At 41.7% G+C, this 19746-nt stretch overlaps 1 protein-coding gene across 6 annotated transcripts in view; it reads right to left on the bottom strand.

The window, feature by feature from the left end:
- TTC27 (tetratricopeptide repeat domain 27) overlaps window positions 1-19746 on the bottom strand; it is a 676116-nt gene that overhangs the window by 417176 nt on the left and 239194 nt on the right. For all 6 annotated transcript variants that reach the window (XM_088474427.1, XM_088474426.1, XM_088474429.1 and 3 more), the window contains one exon: window positions 4148-4288. In XM_088474427.1, the coding sequence (XP_088330553.1) occupies window positions 4148-4288 (141 nt within the window). The remainder of the gene's footprint in view (window positions 1-4147; window positions 4289-19746) is intronic.

Here is a 19746-nt window from a genome sequence, read left to right as displayed (position 1 = left end):
GGCACTATATTGTGGGCACTGCATGGGGGTACCACTACTGGGGGCACTGCATAGGGAGTGTTACTACTGGGGGCACTGCATAAGGGCTTGTGTAGCTATTGGGGCGGGCACGTAAGGCTGAAGAAATGCCTAGGGCGCCTTGCACCGGCCCTGCTTACAGCACAATACAATATAGGACAAGGACATGGATAATATACATTGCTACATAAGTGACCATGACACCTAGATATGCAACCAAGTGTTAGGTGCCCTGGTGGTGGGTAAGAAGTAGATGAAAGTAAAGTAAGGAGAAGCACAAGAGGGGAGAGGGCCCTTCTCGTAAGAGCTTACATTATAAAGGGGAGGGGAAGACAAATAGGTGTGACACAGATCTATGGTTATGTGGGTTTTCTGAAGGTATTCAGGTTTCCTCCCTCACTCCAAAAACATCCTGGTTGGTTAATGGCTCATGTGTACATGTGGTGAGGAATATAGATTGTTAGCTACACTGGGCAGGGACTGATGTGAATTACTAAATATTCTCTGTAAAGCACTGTGGAATTAGTGAGCTATATAAATAACTGTTAACAAATAAATAAAAAAGCAAATAACTTGTTATGATATGCACTCCCTACATTTCCTCATAGTTTCATACGATGATCTCAACCATGTTCCCTAGTCCTAGTGATAATTATGTAAAGCAAATTTGTGAGGATACAGTGTCTTTACTACAATTAACACACAACATGTAGCGTTATTTTACATCTGAACAGTAATATGTGATATTTGATCAAAGCAGCTTAGAGATATAACAATAAAAGTTGTCCAGCTGCCCACCAGTGTTCAATACTTAAAACCTTGTGTGCATGTTTGATCCAATAAACATGTAAGAACCCTCTAGTCCATATACATTCAACTAAGTATGAGGGCCTGATTCTGCAAGGATCGCAATTGCAAAGCTGCACGCAGGCTATAGATATGATGTATGCATGCAGGCACCTTTGCAATTGCGATCCTTGAAGATATGGTAATGCAGCAGGAGGCATCACGCCTCCTGCTGCATTACTTACCCAAGCTGCGTTGGCCAACGCAGCATCGGATACTCTGGGGGAACATCGTACGGCTAAGGTGACCCATGCAGTCACGCAAGCCGTCCGCCACAGAGGAGAGGAAGAGGCCAGGAAATCTCCGTCCTGGTGTCTTCCTTCCCCTCCAACGGCGGCGACGCGACTCAGTTTCTGGAAACGGAGGCCATCACCGCCCCCTCGCCACTCACAAATGGCAGCAGATTGTCAATCACTGACAGTCTGCGTGCGGGATTGCAAACCTGTTCTGCACATGCGCAGAATGGGCCAGGCGTTTGCGCAGATTCCCGATAATGGGAATCTGCGTTCAGCAGTGCACGCTATAAGGCCCTGAGTTAGCACCTATAGTAAAGGTAGTATTTAAATAAAGAAAAACTGATTAAAACATTTAAATCAAATTGTATCATTGCACATTATTTTAATTGCAAAATAGCACAGAAATTGGCTTTAAAAAGGATTTCTTTTACAATAAGTTTCCTTAAGAAAATCACTTTATAAATGTTTGACGGCTTATCCGTGCTCCTTATTTATTCGTCTTTTACTGCCTTCTCTGGAGAGATCTGTCAAAAGCTTGCAACAAAAGTACATTGATATACAGACCAGAAAATGTATTTTTATCAGCTGCTGCACATATCAATTCATGGCCTCCTTTCAAACATAGGCGCCTCTAATAGTGGCATTCTAAATCTAGAAATCGCCCTGCTCATGTGGGACTTTAACACCTTGGCAAGCAGATATTTTTTCACATTAAATAAAGGCCATTACTCAGCTGTTTGATCCCAAACGGTTGGTGCGTGAACAGATGAATGCAAATGGAAATCTTTAATCTTTCATCTCGAAGAACCAGACTCATTTGATGCTCTCTTGGTCTTTGCGAAATGTATTTCTTTTTCTCTTTAAGTAAAAGCAAGACATCTTTTTGCTCCCTTGTTTAATGGGCTGCGCTAAATCCTTCCTGTGTAATTCATGTGGCAACACCCATTAACACTCAACTTATCATGCTACAATGCTAGAAAGCTGAAAAATTGGTACTGCTTATGAACACTTGGGGAATGCATGGATGTCACTTATCGAACATGAATATATTAGTGGCTGGAAACTATATTTAATGTTCTAGGTCAGCACAATCACAGCCTGTTTTTATATATATATATATATATATATATTTATATATATATATACACACACACACATATACTGTGTATTAGAGATGTGCAGGTTCGGTTTTACTCGGATATGTTGACCTCAAAAAACTGCATCTTATTGGCTATCGGCTATCACGTGTTTTGGATAACCAATAAAATAAAAAGGTGACATGCACATACTGCTACCTAGAATAGTCACAACAGACTAATAAAATAATCTGTCCTCTTACTGATAAATAGCAGCAGTGAGACCAGCAGCCATAATGTGAGTAGATAGAACCAATATATCTTAGGTTATCAATAGGATGGAGAAAATTGTTGAAATTGTCTCAGTTGTATCGTAGGTGCTGACACAAAAACTTTTATTTTATCACATCACAGCCGAACCATTAATATTAGTATAACTGTGTAAGCTCAATCAGAATGGATTGTTGAAAGTGCTATAGCTTCACTAGAATAAAGTGCATGTGATCAATTGTAAGGCACCAAATTTAATTAGCTGTGACTTTATGCTATTCAATTAGGAAATCCCCATTAAGTTAACGTGGATCTCAATTAGAGTTTATGCAGATTTTAGTTTGCACCCACTGAATAGATGAAACGTAGGAATAAATCTTTATTTAAAAAAATAAAATAAATAAATCCTGTTTGACTATATTACACAAGGATACTTTTTCAGATTCTTTTTATATGGTCTTATACTGGGGATAACTGCTGTCTCAATTAGTCAAATGGCTGTGATACCTGAGGAGTGAAAAGAACCTGTGATACGCACTAACAAATCCTCTGTCTAATAAGGGTATCATAATATATGGTGACTGGAGGTGCTGAATTTCATCTTCATCCCTACATTAGTCTGAAGGTGGAAGAAAATACACAATTTGTCTATTAGATTGAACACAAGGGTGGCAGTGGGCTTGCTAATGACTTGCATACAAACGATGAAACATTAGGAAGATCAGCCACACATAGAACATCTGAGCAATCTGAGCAACCTTATGCTGTCTCAGAATGTTATGGGGCCCATCCATCAGCGATGGATTGCCGCGATCCCGTGATGCTACAATCCGGCATCACGGGATCGCAGAAATCAAACATGTTGGATTTTCTCGATTTTACGATCGCGATCAAAAAATGATCGCGATCGTCAAATCACCGCCATTTAACATGGAAAATGTCTGCGATCCAGCGACTGATCGCAGAACATCGATGGTGGGAGGTCGGCGTTTCCACCCAAAAACGCCGGCACTTCCCATCGCATAATCCGGTCTCTGATGTATGGCCACCTTAAGACGCCAGGGCCTCTCAGGCTTTTGCAGAGGTTCACTAGGGCACGCCCAGAAAATGGTCCCAGCCTTTAATTTATGTTGTTTTGCATGTCATGTATATTGTGCACCTACTTGTTTATAAGTAGAAGGGATAATCAAAAACGGAAGCAAAATGTCACCGGCCACCACTATTGGATGGTGCGGAGGTCAAATTAGAGATTGTCATCTGTACTAAATGACTATATGGTTTTGTTTTTTAGGGGGGATGGGTGGTTGCACCATTTTTTAGCTATTATGTGCCTAGGTTACCCTTCACTCCTCATCCCCGAGAGGCACTGCTCTGAGATTATAGCTGCTGTATGTTGCTGAAAAATGAGGCATAAACCAGATGCTTCAGATTACGCAAATAAAAAACTATTTAGTTTTGTTGATAAACACAGGCAAAACAATGTCATATTATACAAATGAACCGTAAACATAAGAAAATGCATGCAAATTGTGGTCATATGAAATTCACAAATTAAACCTTTATTTAGAAAAAGTAATGAAAAAAAACAATGTAAAGTGTTGGTTCAAAGATAACTTAGCCAGACTGAATGAGCTCCTGAATAGACAACTGATCTCAGATTGTCCATGCAGAGCACGTAAAGAGACGCAGATAATGTCTTACCTGGAATGCTGTAAGTTTGTTCCTGAGGTTCACAAGGATTACTCTGGCCAGCAGTAAGAATATTGGATTGGCTGTCAAGCTGTAGACTGATTCTCCATCAAGAACAAGCGTGCTCAGAATTGCAGCACACACAGCTTTGCTCTGGAAAAAAGCAAAAATACATATCAATTAAACTGAATAATGTAAACATGAAACCCAGCTGCAACACTTGAAAGTCCAGGATTAAGATAGGCTTTTAAACCTGCGCATGCACCATGATTAATAGTCAGTGTTCCTAAAATATTTCTTTTCTATTTTGCCAGAAGACAGAGTAACACCAAATACTATACTAATATGTTATAGAGTTTGTGTATGTAGTTTAATAGGATCGGGGTAGGAGGTCACTCTCCTGGGGTAGTTGGACACCTCCTAACACACAGCAGCCAGGAAAAAGCACACCAGTCCAGGGTTTTCCTGCAAGCTAGCCGGAGCTAGTTTTTATTGTGCAGAAATAAAATATAAATCATGAACATAAATCCTAGCCCGTCTGGCAACTACTTATACCAGGCCTTGTCAACCTGTGGCTCTCTAGCTGTTGTGAAACTACACATCCCAGCATGCCCTGCCACAGTTTTAGCATTCCCTAATAGCAAAACTGAAGCAGTACATGCTGGGACTTGTAGTTTTACAACAGCTGGAGAGCCACAGGTTGGCCATTCCTGACTTAGACAATAACTTCCCTCTCTCAAAAGTGGTAGAGCCTACTACTCTAACCACAAACATAGACATGTGCATATTACTTACAAGAAGTATAACAGTGTCTGTGAACAAGCCTGCCTGATTGCCCTCCCCAGGTGTGAGACGCTGAACCAAACCTCACACATCTTATATGAGCCTCCCAAAGCTGCAGGTACTAATCAGCCTGCTCTCAGGCTGAAAGCCGAAAAAGCCAAACCGTCCCTGTGGATGGAGCCCTCCCTTTACTTTCACATCCACACACCCAGGACCCATTATCCGGCTTTTTCTACAAGCCCAAAACTCCAACAACAAGCACAGACATTTCCTGGGGGTTTCACAAAACATATGTCAAGAATCTGGGACACACATATATGCCATCCAGAAGTTTTCCAGTGCTTCTATCACAGTAGGATATTTTACCTGATGATCCATAATCCTGAAAGTATCAAAAACTAGAAAAGAAACACATTCTGCTGCTCAGTGACATAATCACTTAACAGCACTAACAGGGTTACAGAGAGGGGGAAAAAAGTACAACGTTCAAGGAATGGAGACACACCCCCACCCATTGCCAAGATGGCATGGCCACAAACCATTCAGCATGTAACGAGGGCCTGGTATTCACAATGGTGGCATCCAGTCATACCCCCACATGCTCAACCATGCATAGGCCCTAGGGGCGATAGATCTGGCAGCCCAGGGCCACAAAATGTAATGACAAATCAAGAGGGTGGTCATTCTAGCACCCTGCACCTGTCACCAATCCTTGCAGTTTCTCATTCCTGTCTGGGGTGTCACTCTCTGCTCTGGCGCTTCTAGCACACTTGGTTGATGCAACAAACAGCTGGGTTACAGAACAGAGTGTGTGTGTTAGAAGCACCAGAACAGAGAGTGAGAACCCAGACAGAAAAGAGAAACTGCACGGGTTGTGACAGGTGCATGGTGCTAGAATTATCACTAAAGTACTGTAGCAGAAAATGAAAAAAGATAGAGGTGATATTTAAATGAGCTTAGCAGACTTTAGTGCTCCAAATTATAGTAAAAAAGACCTTACCAAGAAAGCACAAAGTTCTGAGTATCATGGATCGCAAGTGTTTCTCTAAAATGCCGTCAGGGTAGAGGACAGAGTAAATGAGATAGTAAATATGTTGTTACCATGCCAGAACATGCGATTACAATAAAAATCTCCAGAAATGTTAGATCACCATTCTTTGAAGTCACAAAGTAAAATATGACTACTGTGGGGCACAGGCAGGACATATAGGGAGCCTCCCGCAGCTGTTTCCATCCAGGTGAACTGCATAATTATTTTCATCCTTGTAGAATAATGTTATTCTAAGCTACTGAATCTCAATAGCCATTATTGAATTGTTTGCAAAAGGGCTTAGTTTTTGAAATGACTCCAGCATTTTGTATAGGCAAATTAATTCTCACTGGATGTGAAGGCAGTGATCGTTCATACTGAGGAACGAATAAAGTTTCTAAACCCTGCAAAGCCTTAGATTGCCATTTCACACAGCATTTTCAGCTATACTTAGACATAGCATTATTAAATATAAATGATCATAGCAATCAGATGATTTGGAACTCTACCGGCTCATGCTCCCTGCATTTAGTGAAAGAAAATATGCCAGGTGCTTGTCACACTCACCCATTCACTACATTCTATCTAACTGTCTTTCTTTGAAGGTCTTTTCCCTGTTAATGGTCTTTGACAAGAAAATTAATCCACATGTTTCTAGAACTGTGCAGCAGATTTTCATTCTTTGTAGGAGTACAACTACTAAAACATATATAACTAAACTTCCAAATCTTTTCAACTTGTAACTTTTGCTAAGATTGTGTTCAGATCAAATGCAGAATAATGCATTAATACTAAAATAATGTATAAAAATAAATACAAAATAAAAGAAAGGTCACAAAGTATGGGTCTGATTCATTACCGATCACAACTGCCATTACGCACGCAATCGGCCGATTGTTGCGTTCTGCGCATGCATATGCATCGCAGTGCACAAATCGGCCACTGCAATCAAGATTGCGATCGCAGTGACTACGCAGACCCATCGCAGAGTGATTGACAGGAAGTGCCGTTTGTGGGTGGTAATGGGGGATGGTCGGAGAAACACAGGCGTGCCACTGTGTTTGAACGCCGTTGCATAGTTGTGCATATATTATCCGCTGCAATGCCCTATGCAGCCTGAGCACTCATAGCGTGCGATGAAGGTAGCAATTCCTGAGAATGGTCAGAGCTTGTGCAAGTGGCTGTGATGGTACTCTATTGTACCAATGGTTTTGCAGTCTTGCTAAACATTACGGATGTGTGTAAGGTAAAGTGCACGTCCTTCTGTTGAGCTGCGGCGGCATAGAGATCGCAATGGATTAGCATACTATCGCAGTGAGACTGCGTGCATAATCACTATTGCAATCGGTAGTGAATCAGGCCCTATGTCAACCATCAATCAACATAATCAGTGGATATTGGATATTGCCATGGTGTTGGAAGGCATATTTTAGCGTTTCATGAAAAAGAAATAACAATTGTACCTGTACCTTTTATACATTATGACTGCGTTTTTTTTTAAAAAAAAGAGACAAAGCAGCAAATGTTTATAGAACCATATATTAATGGTGGGCTATATTCCCCACAAATTACTTACAATACTTGCAGCATGGAGAAGGAGTGCTTTAAAGTATTTTTGAAGACTGCTCATTGCTTTTAGAATTATGTTTTTTTTCCTATATAATTTTACTACATATTACACAAATAGATTTTGACTCAACCTATAACCTTTTGGACATATTAGATGCGTCTATGAGCAGAAAAAGAACACCAGATCACATTTAGTGTTCATTCTAGCACCCTCCACCTGTTAAACCCCGTGCAGTTCTTCTTTCCTGCCTGGGGTGTCGCTCTCTACTCTGGTGCATCTAGCACACAAACTGCTTAATGTCAGCAGTTTGTTGCATCAGCTGAGAGTGCTAGAAGCATCAGAGCAGAGAGCAACACCCCAGGCAGGATAGACGAACTGCACGGATGACAGGTGCAGGGTGCAGGAAGACTAAAATTCACATCTGATGTCAAACAAACCCAAACTTGTGGTCATTGTCTGTCTGAACCGATAGAGCTACTAGTATTGGACATTATGTCACTCATCTGCACTTTCATAGTTCATAGTGCCTATTTTAATTGAGACAGTATACATACACTTAGATATGCTTTTTTATGCTATAGAAACATCAGTAAATGGCTGGTTTCATCACCCAGCAAAAGACGACATAGCACACAGGAGCTCTGGAACTGCGTAAATAGCCGCATAAGCATTTAGACTTCCCTACTGAAGCTCATGGAGTGTGTGTGTAATATAAATATATATATATAAATGCTTCAAGGTTCTATTTAAAGTGCCACGGAATATGCTGGCGCTATAAAAGTAAATGTTAGCACCCGCGCACGCAGTGGGAGTTTCTGAGTACCCAGACCCCCCCCCAGACGAACCAAATATTTTTTTTTTCAGAGACTGAGACAGCGCTGCGTCTCCGACCTCTACGGCTCCACGCACTGCGGACACTGGCCTCTGAAGCGACCGGAGGCTAAAGAAGCCTCCGATCGCTTCAGAGGCCAGCGTTCCCAGTGATGCACTGCACAGGTGAAGTCATGACATCACCCGCGCGATGTGAGGAGCCTGCCCATCCAGCCAAAGCAGCGGCGAAGTGGGAGCCAGCGTGATGGTGAGGTAAGTACTGGGCGCGGGCACTGCATAACGGACACTACTTTAGGGGGCCATGCATAAGGGGCACTACTTTAGGAGGCTATGCATAAGGGGCACTACTTTAGGGGGCCATGCATAATGGGCACTACTTTAGGGGGCCATGCATAACGGGCACTACTTTAGGGGGCGCTGCATATGGGACAAAACTACTGGGGGTACTGCACAAGAGTCACAATACAGATACACATAACTAAAAATGGGGGTGTATCTCACATATACAGTATATATATATATATATATATATATATACACACACGTTTGTACAGTATATATGTGTGTGTGTGTGTGTGTGTGTGTGTGTGTGTGTGTGTGTGTGTGTATATAGAGAGAGATTTGTAAACACCCCCCCTAAAAATCCTGCGTTTGCCACTGGTTAGTGATGTTACGAAATTTTTGATTCATAAATTAATAGCATACAGAGAGGGCGTCCTAATAGTGTAGTATATTTTTTAAATAGCCACTATGTAGAAATTTTTCAATGGAGTATAAATGAAAATAAAAAGCTTTAATCTTAATTTAAGGTTTTGTGGTCCATCCAAGGGATCCTATTGCATACTGCACTGATCTAGCTAGCTCAATAAAGTCTCCCTGAGGAAGTTCCTACTGAGGAAGAAATGCATAGGGGCTCATATTAAGGTGCGTATGCACGAGCAGATAGTGGAACGAAAATACGATTATAACATTGTAATCATACAGTTGTTCCTCTTCTCCTGCAGTGCCTACACTGAAAGATATGTCATTTAGTGTAGGCACCCTCCCTCATCCCTGAACATGGTCTATCTGTCGTTAGCCAAGTTGTTATCTTTTATCTGTTGATTGACCAGCATGTTCAGGTGATGATTGATGTCGGAAATGACCAGAGGGAGCGTGCATCGCTGGTCGTTTCCGACATTTTCATGCCCGATTTGTGCACGATTAATGAGCGATTGAACAATAACAATATCGTTAAATCGCTCATTTTAATCGGCAAGTGGACACCCACCTTTAGGAGCACATTCTGGACTGAAAAACAACTACATGTGCTAATGGGAAACGGTTGGGAAGCCAATGGACGGAATCCCGACCGCCGGCTTCCCAACTGTATAATCCCGGCAAGGGTTAAATGACAGGCGTCAAAATCCCGATGCCTGTCATTTTCCCTATGCCGAGAGCCAGACACCTGGCTTATCGATCGAAGGAAAGCCGGGAGACGAGCGCAGACAGCCATGGGAGGGAGGGGGGGGAGGTTAGGTTTAGAGCTCCAGGGGGGTCTTAGGGTTAGGCACTCCCCCGACAGGTTAGATTTAGGCTAGGGGAAGGGGGGTTAGGGTTAGTCACTGAGAGGGGGGATTAGGGTTGGGCATTTAGGGGGGAGGTTAGGGTTAGGCACCCCTAAGGGAGGGTTAGGGGCTAGTAGTGAGTGCTTACCTTTCGACCATCGGGATTTTCAGTGCTGCCGTGATGCGGCCGGCGGTAAATCATACTGAATCCGTGCTAATCATTACTGAATAAGAATTTCCACATTAAAGACTCCAGATAAGTATGTTATGATTTTATGTTTGCAGATTAAAATTACTGATTTTACTGAACTTTGTCTCTTTGTTTTATCTGGTTTTCTTCCTTTAAGTTGTCATTTACAGCAAAAGGAGGAAGACTTTAAAAATAAGCTTAGAGCTTTATAGTGTTTTGGCTTGCATATTTTCTATTTTTGCACAGTCAGTGGCTGAACTTAAACCCTGCCTGCCCCCAGATGTTAAATCTCCTCCAAGTGCCCTTCATAGAGGCAGGCAGTGCATCACAAGACCAGAAACATGCCAGATGAATACACTGCACCCTAGCCTGCAGGCCATGGTATTCTGTACTAGGGCTTTCCCCACTCTCAATGTCCCTGTTGGCACCATTAAATATGTGAGTCTATAAATTTGTATTCATTATATTTGAATCTCTTACCTACAGTCAGGTGCATAAATATTAGGACATTGACAGAATTTTCATATTTTGGCCTCTATTCACCACAATGGCTTTGAAATGAAACAAACAAAATGTGATTTAACTGCAGACTTTCAGATTTAATTTGAGGGTAATTACATCCAAATCAGGTGAACGGTGTAGGAATTACAACGGTTTCTATATATGCCTCCCACTTTTTAAGGGGCCAAAAGTAATGGGACAAACTAAACAATCCTAAATCTAACTTTCACTTTTTAATACTTTGTTGCAAATCCTTTGCAGGCAATTACAGCTGAAGTCTGGAACGCATAGACATCACCAGACGCTGGGTTTCATCCCTGGTGATGCTCTGCCAGGCCTTTATTGCAAATGTCTTCAGTTCCTGCTTGTTCTTGGGGCATTTTCCCTTCAGTTTTGTCTTCATCAAGTGAAATGCATGCTCAATCGGATTCAGGTCAGGGGATTGACTTGGCCATTGCATAACATTCCACTTTTTAGCCATAAAAACTCTTTGGTTGCTTTTGCAGTATGCTTCGGGTCATTGTCCATCTGCACTGTGAAGCGCGGTCCAATGAGTTCTGAAGCATTTGACTGAATATGAGCATATAATATTGCCCGAAACACTTCAGAATTCATTCTGCTGCTTTTGTCAGCAGTCACATCATCAATAAATACAAGGGAATCAGTTCCATTGGCAGCCATACATGCCCACGCCATGACACTACTACCACCATGCTTCACTGATGAGGTGGTATGTTTTGGATCATGAGCAGTTCCTTTCCTTCTCCATACTCTTCTCTTCCCATCACTTTGGTTCAAGTTGATCTTTGTCTCATCTGTCCATAGGATGTTGTTGCAGAACTGTAATGGCTTTTTTAGATGTTGTTTGGCAAACTCTAAACTGGTCTTCCTGTTTTTGTGGCTCACCAATGGTTTGCATCTTGTGGTGAACCCTCTATATTCACTCTTGTGAAGTCTTCTCTTGATTGTTGACTTTGACACATATACACCTACCTCCTGGAAAGTGTTCTTGATTTGGCCAACTGTTGTGAAGGGGTTTTTCTTCACCAGGGAAATAATTCTTCTGTCATCCAGCAAAGTTGTTTTCCGTGGTCTTCAGGGTCTTTTGGTGTTGTTGAGCTCTCCGGTGTGTTCTTTCTTTTTAAGAATGTTCCAAACAGTTGATTTGGCCATACCTAATGTTTTTGCCATCTCTCTGATGGGTTTGTTTTGATTTTTCAGCCTAATAATGGCTTGCTTCACTGATAGTGACAGCTCTTTGGATCTCATATTGAGAGTCGACAGCAACGGATTCCAAATGCAAATGTCACACCTAGAATCAACTCCAGACCTTTTACCTGCTTAATTGATAATGAAATAACGAGGGACTAGCCCACACCTGTCCATGAAATAGCTTTTGAATTGATAGTCCCATTACTCTTGGCCCCTTAAAAAGTGGGAGGCACATATAGAAACCGTTGTAATTCCTACACCGTTCACCTGATTTGGATGTAATTACCCTCAAATTAAATCTGAAAGTCTGCAGTTAAAGCACATCTTGTTTGTTTCATTTCAAAGCCATTGTGGTGGTGAATAGAGGCCAAAATATGAAAATTCTGTCAATGTCCCAATATTTATGCACCTGACTGTATATGCAGTGACCTTTAATTTTTTCTTCCAAAGGCGGCACTAAATTCAAAGTGACCGCACTTCCTAATTATGGGGTCTATTTAACCATATTGCTCAATGTATTTTGCATATCACATACATATTTGTTTGCTCTAGGAAAGTGGGGAGGCTATATCCATTTCATCTCATGTCTGTAACTTACAATTGATAAAGTGAGGAATCATGTTAGAGCATGACTCCATTTTGTGTTCAAATGCTAAGAAGAAATGATATTCTGTGTGAGACATTGTGCCTGAGAAGGGCCTCATCTATCTATTCTAGCTCTTAGGAATGTATTCATATAGAAATAACTTATGTTAGCCAATTTAGACTATAATAGAGTGTATTCATCCTTTGTATTCAAGTCTGAGTTATATGACAGGAAAGATAAGAGATTATATGGTCCTATTGAGAACAATGGTGTATGTTGTATAGAGACTGCCTTATACCAACAATGTATTGTCTCTAAGATTAAACATCGCTAATAAATCCCTTGAGAGGTCATAGATTTATAGCTATAGATAGTAGTACTAATATTTGTTTATTGATAAGTTAGGCAATACGGCCATCTACTGACTATGTATGTAATGCTTGGAATATGCTAAATATATTCATATATATTTTAATTAGGTAGATAAGAAAATTTGTTGCACATGTGCAGACTAGATTTCTTTGTCTCTATGTTAATTTGAGTGCTATAAAATAATATGTCTGTCCAAAATAAAGGCAGAGTGGTTTTAGAAACACACAGGTCTTGTTGTTTCCCATCATTCTCCGGCCGTAAAATGCATTGTGTTAACTGGTGGCTGACCGCTGTATGTGAGCTGTGGAGGATAAAGGGTCTATTAAGATCAGCGTTATCACTGTCTATAGCACGCATTATTCTTTTTGGTTTTAATCCGGCACATCTAGTTCCAAATGGCAGATTCTATTGTAGCTGTCCACAAAAACATTATCATGATGTTATACTGAGTCTGAAAGCAATTAAAGTCAGTATAGTGGAGACAGTGTTGACTTTGCCCATTGTATAGTCTCTGATTAGTAAGGCAATTACTGTACGTGCACACTACATTTTCCTCAATTTATAAGTGTAAAGAGGTCGTAAATGATAGTCTCAGACACTTTGACATAGCGTTCTAAAGCACCACGTATTAAAACTTTATTTTTGTTCCGACAGCAAATTAATTGAACTGTGCAGGGTTACAGAGAACATAATTAAAATTATCTACTTACATACTGCTTCTTAACAAGCAAAACAAGAACCAAACACTTGCTATGTTTAGAAGATATTTTGTACTGTTGTACAGGTAATACTTTGTTATTAAAGGGTATTACTTTGTTTTAGGTTATGTTTTTATTACTTCATATTTTTTTAACGCCTTCCATACTGTCTCCTATAATCCTCCATAAAATAAACTTGTTTCACTTACTCTTCTATAACTGTACTACAACCTATCATTTGTGGCCTTTTTTCCTAAATACCTAGTTACTACATTTTTGGGATATCACATCTGACTTTTTGGCATGGAAAGCATTGCAGACAGAACCTACAGAAGCCTATAACCTATAGTTGGGCATAGAACAAGACAGCATACAATGTCATATACAAGCGGTGTACAAACAATTTGAGTCAATTAATGAGGAGATAGGCCCATTCTCCATGACATGACTCTATCAATGTCTGGAAATGAGAAGAAGGGACAAAGCATAATTTTTCCACAATATGATCACTCAAGTGAAACCTCACTGACTAAAAAAAAAAACATGTTATGTAAACCATTGGGTGACCATAGGTGTTCTGTGGATGGGGAAATGATCATCTTGGAAAACATCCATTCTGTCAAACAAAATAAATACTGCAACAGGGGGTGGGTCAAAATGATACCTCAGCACCATTAAGTAGCTATTAGCACGGACCTTGCCTTCTAAGTGAATGACTATGCACAAACCCATGCCAGGAAAACACACCTTACAATATTACAGAAAATGTAACCGTTAGAAACCAGGGCGGTGGTGTTGGTGTGCCAAACTTTCATCTCAGACTCCCCTATTTTACTACTGTCTGACTCCTTCATAAATTGCAAATTTACATTTGCATGTATTCCATCTAGATTACAAATTCAACATTAGGGTAATTAAATACATGCAATACATACAATCAAATAGTTTAGGTCATTAGAAAGCAGAATAATATGTATGTGTAAACTATGATAGCTGGATGGGTTCATTCTATTTCCGTGTAATGTGTGATGGCTGCATGTGTTAACTGGTAATTATCGCAGTGTAGTGGGAGACAGCAGCATGGGGTAAGTATTGCAGTGTAATCATGGGTGACATCAGTGGCATGGGGTAATTATAATTAAATAATATATTACTTTGCCATAGTCTTCTGTGCACAGGAATAGGTGGAGATGTATCAAGCCTTGGAGAGTGATAAAGTTTGAGAAGTTGTGCAAAGCAACCAATCAGCTTTTAACCACTTGCCTGGCACAATCGTATCTGATACGACCAGTCATTAAAGATCAGTGGGCGGCTGCTGGAAGATGATCTTCTAGTAGCCGCCTATCTCAGAGGGACCTCCAGATCCCTCTGCACACTTCAGACATCCCCATGTGCCTGATCGATCAGGCAGCCCGGCTCCCGCCGCACCAACACCCGGCAGCTGCAGAGAGGAAAGAGCAGCCGCCGGGAATATAAAAACCAACAGCGCAATCTCAGCGCTGTCACCCTCTCCCTCCCCTCTGCAATAACGAGGGAATAGCCCACACCTGTCCATGAAATAGTTTTTGAGTTGATAGTCCCATTACTTTTGGCCCCTTAAAAAGTGTGAGGCACATATAGAAACCATTGTAATTCCTACACCGTTCACCTGATTTGGATGTAATTACCCTCAAATTAAATCTGAAAGTCTGCAGTTAAAGCACATCTTGTTTTCATTTCAAAGCCATTGTGGTGGTGAATAGAGTCCAAAATATGAAAATTCTGTCAATGTCCCAATATTTATGCACCTGACTGTAGGTAAGAGATTCAAATATAATGAATACAAATTTATAGACTCACATATTTAATGGTGCCAACAGGTACATTGAGAGTGGGGAAAGCCCTAGTACAGAATACCATGGCCTGCAGGCTAGGGTGCAGTGTATTCATCTGGCATGTTTCTGGTCTTGTGATGCACTGCCTGCCTCTATGAAGGGCACTTGGAGGAGATTTAACGTCTGGGGGCAGGGTTTAAGTTCAGCCACTGACTGTGCAAAAATAGAAAATATGCATGCCAAAACACTATAAAGCTTTAAGCTTATTTTTAAAGTCTTCCTCCTTTTGCTGTAAATGACAACTTAAAGGAAGAAAACCAGATAAAACAAAGAGACAAAGGACCTCATTCAGAGCCGGACGCTATTTGCGGTCGTTCGTTCAGAAAAAAGGGGTGGCTATTCAAATGAACCGTTCGCTCTTTGCGGTCTGTTCACGCCTCTAGGTCTGAACGAGCGAACAAAACTTGCGGTCGTTTTTTGGATAACTACGCCCCCTGGCCGCTCGCATCCTACGTCATGTCCGCTATTTATTAGATTAATCGAGTACATCGACCAGCGTATGAACTGCTCGCTATTCTTGTGGTTGTTTTTTCCTACCGCAATCTTGCGAGCAGTTCTGACTATAAAATAACCCAGTGACGTGGTCAATGACGCTGCTGTATTAATTATGCACACCCATAAAACGCCCGTTTTGACCTTTAAGCACGCCTGCGTTCGGATCTCCACTCTCCGTTTTCAAGCACCTTCCCGTTACCACCCACATACGCCTCCTCATGTCACTCAAAAGAGCAGGCATTCGCTATTTAGCCCTTTGTACAATCCACGTATTTATTTCTCTATGTCTATTTATATATACTAACTGAGATTTGATTATTGTTTTTCTGTAGATGAGATTTTTGCAGTCACATATGTATATTGTGTTCTATTTCTGATGTTTTGCTATGCTGCAGTTATGCAGCACTAGCTTTGTCTTTCATATGGTGTACTAGCATGTAGATATGGACGTACCAGGCTTCCATAGTATGTTTATATTGTAACTATTGTAGTTTACTCCATTGTGGATATATTCGTTTATCCTCCTGTTTACGTTTGGTTGCGCCAATATATATGCACACACTCTAAGTTTGACACCAGCAGGCCTCTGTAAGTGGTTACCTTGGTAACTCACACAAGCTTGCGCCTCACACTGATGCGCGGAAGTGCTCTACAGCACAACCGCGCACTTCCGGTCTCACGGCTTCATTAGCCGGAAGCGGGACAAGGGAGAACAAGCGGCATGCACCAGAAGGTGAACGGGCACGCGGGATACTAAACAGACGCTGTACTGAAGACTGGAGCAGCCCCTAGTGATTAGGTGAGCCAGATTCCACACATGTAGTGGTTAGCTCAACGCTTATGCTTTGACCACAACTGGGTTATGTTTTTCTTAGGTTTTTCTCAGGTTTAGGACCTGGAGGGGTTGTGCTAACCATTTGTGTCATATACAGCGCTATGGAAAATTGAGGTACTCATATAGTGATCTTTAAACAGCAGATGGTTAACACTGAGAGGTGTGTGTGTGTATCACTAAGGGTTGGTTCCTATGGTTATATAGGACATCTGGTGAAGGTGTCCATTTAAGTTTATGGGGGAGATGTATTAAAGGCGTCATCGCCGTTGCGGTACATCCCCCCCGACTTCGCGTACATACCGCAGTTCATTACCGCGGTATGTACCAAGGATTTCGCAAAGGACAGCTCTCTCGATGAGAGCTGTCCTTTGCGATGCTGCCGGGCAGAAGGACTTCCGGGTAGAACACTCAGAAGTCCTTCTGCGCATGCGCAGAAGGACGCGGGCCGCGGGGACTCATGGGAGGGATCCGATCGGATCCCTCCCAGCCCCGAGCGTCGCGCTAAGAAGCCCATAGGCTTCTATTGGGTAACGCCCCCTGAAGGTGGCGTTACCTAGCGACGCGAAGCAGCAGCATTCTGCTGCTTAATACATACGGGGAATGTATATATGCAGGTGTGTACAGTATATGTTTGTTTATATGTCTGTGTGTGTGTGTGTATGTATGTATGTATGTATGTATGTATGTATATATATATATATATATATATATATATATATATATATATATAAAGACACACGTATATACTGTAGATGTCAGCCCCCAACCGATGTTAAGGAAACATCGTCAGCTGTGTTCTCAATTGATGTTTCTATCGATGGCCATTACCACATAAAATTGCTATTTTTATGGTATACAGCGTTAAAAAAAAATTTTATTTTTTTTTACTAAATTGGTTAGATAAGTTTTAAAAAGCTGTTCTTGACCTAATTCAATCATAAAAAAACAACAATTTCGGAGCGGTTTTTGGAAAATAAATTTGTCAGTTAAGTGGTTAACTGTCATTTCAAAGACTGCGCTAGATAAATGACAGACAGAAGCTCATTGGTTGCTTTGGACAACTCCTCCACTTTAGGGCATATTCAATTAGCCGCAGGGTTTCCCCCGCAACGAACTGCCGCCAAAAATCCCTGCGGCGTGGGGAAAAGCTATTCAATAAATTATCCTTTTCCCCGCGCCGGAAAATCGGGACTAACGTGCGGAAACACAGATTCTACGTAAGCTGCGGAATCATTGGGTTTTTTCCCTGTGCGCAAACACGATTTGGTGGTTTTTACACAGATTTTACCTCGCACCTCAATGAGCTGCGAGGTAAGGTCCAACTGCGGGGACTCGCGTGCGGGGTCTCGGCGACTCCGGCGTAAACCTTGCGGCTAATTGAATATGCCGATCTCTCTCCAAGGACTGATACATATCCCCAAAAGTCCTTAAATTGTTGAGAAGAATAATTAAATTCAACCAAAAAAATGTACAGTGACCAATTCTGCCAACAAGTAATTCATTATTTACTTATTAGTTACTGTAGAGCAGTGATTCCAAATACGCACTATAGCGCGTATTTTACCCAGTATCCAGGACCGGGGACTCACTTTTTCGGAATAGGTGGGTCCCCGGGGACACCCTCCGCTGCGGCCAATCCCTGGCTCCCCCTTAAATGAGTGATTGGCTGCAGACAATAAAAAGCAGATGGACCTCTTTGGCGCCTGCGACAGTGGCATTACGGAGACTGAAGTGACGATGATGGCCCCTGCACCCGGAGTGAAGACATCCTCCGGTAAGTGTGCGGGTGACTGGTGCTCCGGGCCGCTGCACGCTGCAGGGACCCGCACACAGGGCCACCAGGGGTGTTTGTGGGGCCTGCTTCTGTGTGCACCAGGTGATAGAAGTTGCCAGGCGGCTGTCCATACTTGCCAGCCTGGCAGCATGGAGTGATATTTTTGAGAGGCAGCCTAGCAGATTGGCTGCCTACCACTACAGTGAAGTCCCGAGATTGCTCACCACGCCAATGTACTAAGTGACAGAGTTCCGCGCAGTCAGCGTAGTGTAATGACAAGCAGCCAGCGTCTGTTGTCACTGTGCCGGGCCCTGGTGATATATACTGCTGCCCACATTGTTGTTTTTTTTTTATGTATATATAATCCAACAAACGGCGGCACTCCGGATAAATAACTGCTAAGTACAACTAGCTGGGTTCAGCGTCGTTTCAGCGCCTTTAATCAACGCTTTTATCAAGCTTATAATACAAAGTGAAATGGCAAATAACAAACTTAAATAGCTCACCCCATGCAGGCCAAACCTCCGGTGATCCTCACGTGCGCTGCCAGACAGCAGTCGCACAGGAAGTCACGTAATGATCAGCCCCGAGTTATGTGCATACACAATAATAAAAAACGATACTGTGGTCTAAAAAATACAATACAATACACAGTGTGTGTGCCCACACTATGCTGCAACACATTATTAAGCTAAAACTAGTGATTACACCAGCAAGTGCAATAAATATCAGACAAACATTTATAATACCCGCAGCAAATGCTGTGACAGTGATGTGAGCACCATGTACACATACTGACTTCATCTATACATGAACACAGACAAAAATGCATAAGACATACATATAAATCGACACATACAAAAGATAACATATGGAAAACAGCATCTAATGCAATAAACATTGCTACGTTGATGCAACCAGCCACTAAACAAGTGGCTGTTACTCTTAGCAACACTGAATTATCGATCTGCAGTAAACCTTAACATAACCTTACCAGCTCCCTGTATGCCACAAATGCAATAGTTATACATCGATTAAATGGAGCCACATCTGCTCTAACTGTTGAATCTGCAAATCTTCCGACTGTAAATGAAAACTGAATGAATACCAAGCGACTAATTTATACAAAACAATGTAACCATATAGTCTCATTTAGGCCACGAGGGGACAATGTGTCCAATCTCATTATCCAGTTAGCTTCACATTGTAGCAATCTCTTGCCCCGATCTCCGCCTCTATATAAAGGAGGCACATGATCGATAATGCGATAAAGTAAAGTCGGAATATTGTGTTTAGCGACAGCGAAATGCCTG

This window comes from Taudactylus pleione, unplaced genomic scaffold, assembly GCF_031769625.1.
Source record: "Taudactylus pleione unplaced genomic scaffold, aTauple2 ptg000154l, whole genome shotgun sequence".
NCBI lineage: Eukaryota > Metazoa > Chordata > Amphibia > Anura > Myobatrachidae > Taudactylus > Taudactylus pleione.
The sequence above is the reverse complement of the archived record's forward strand: the minus strand, read 5'-3'. Positions and strand labels throughout refer to the sequence as shown.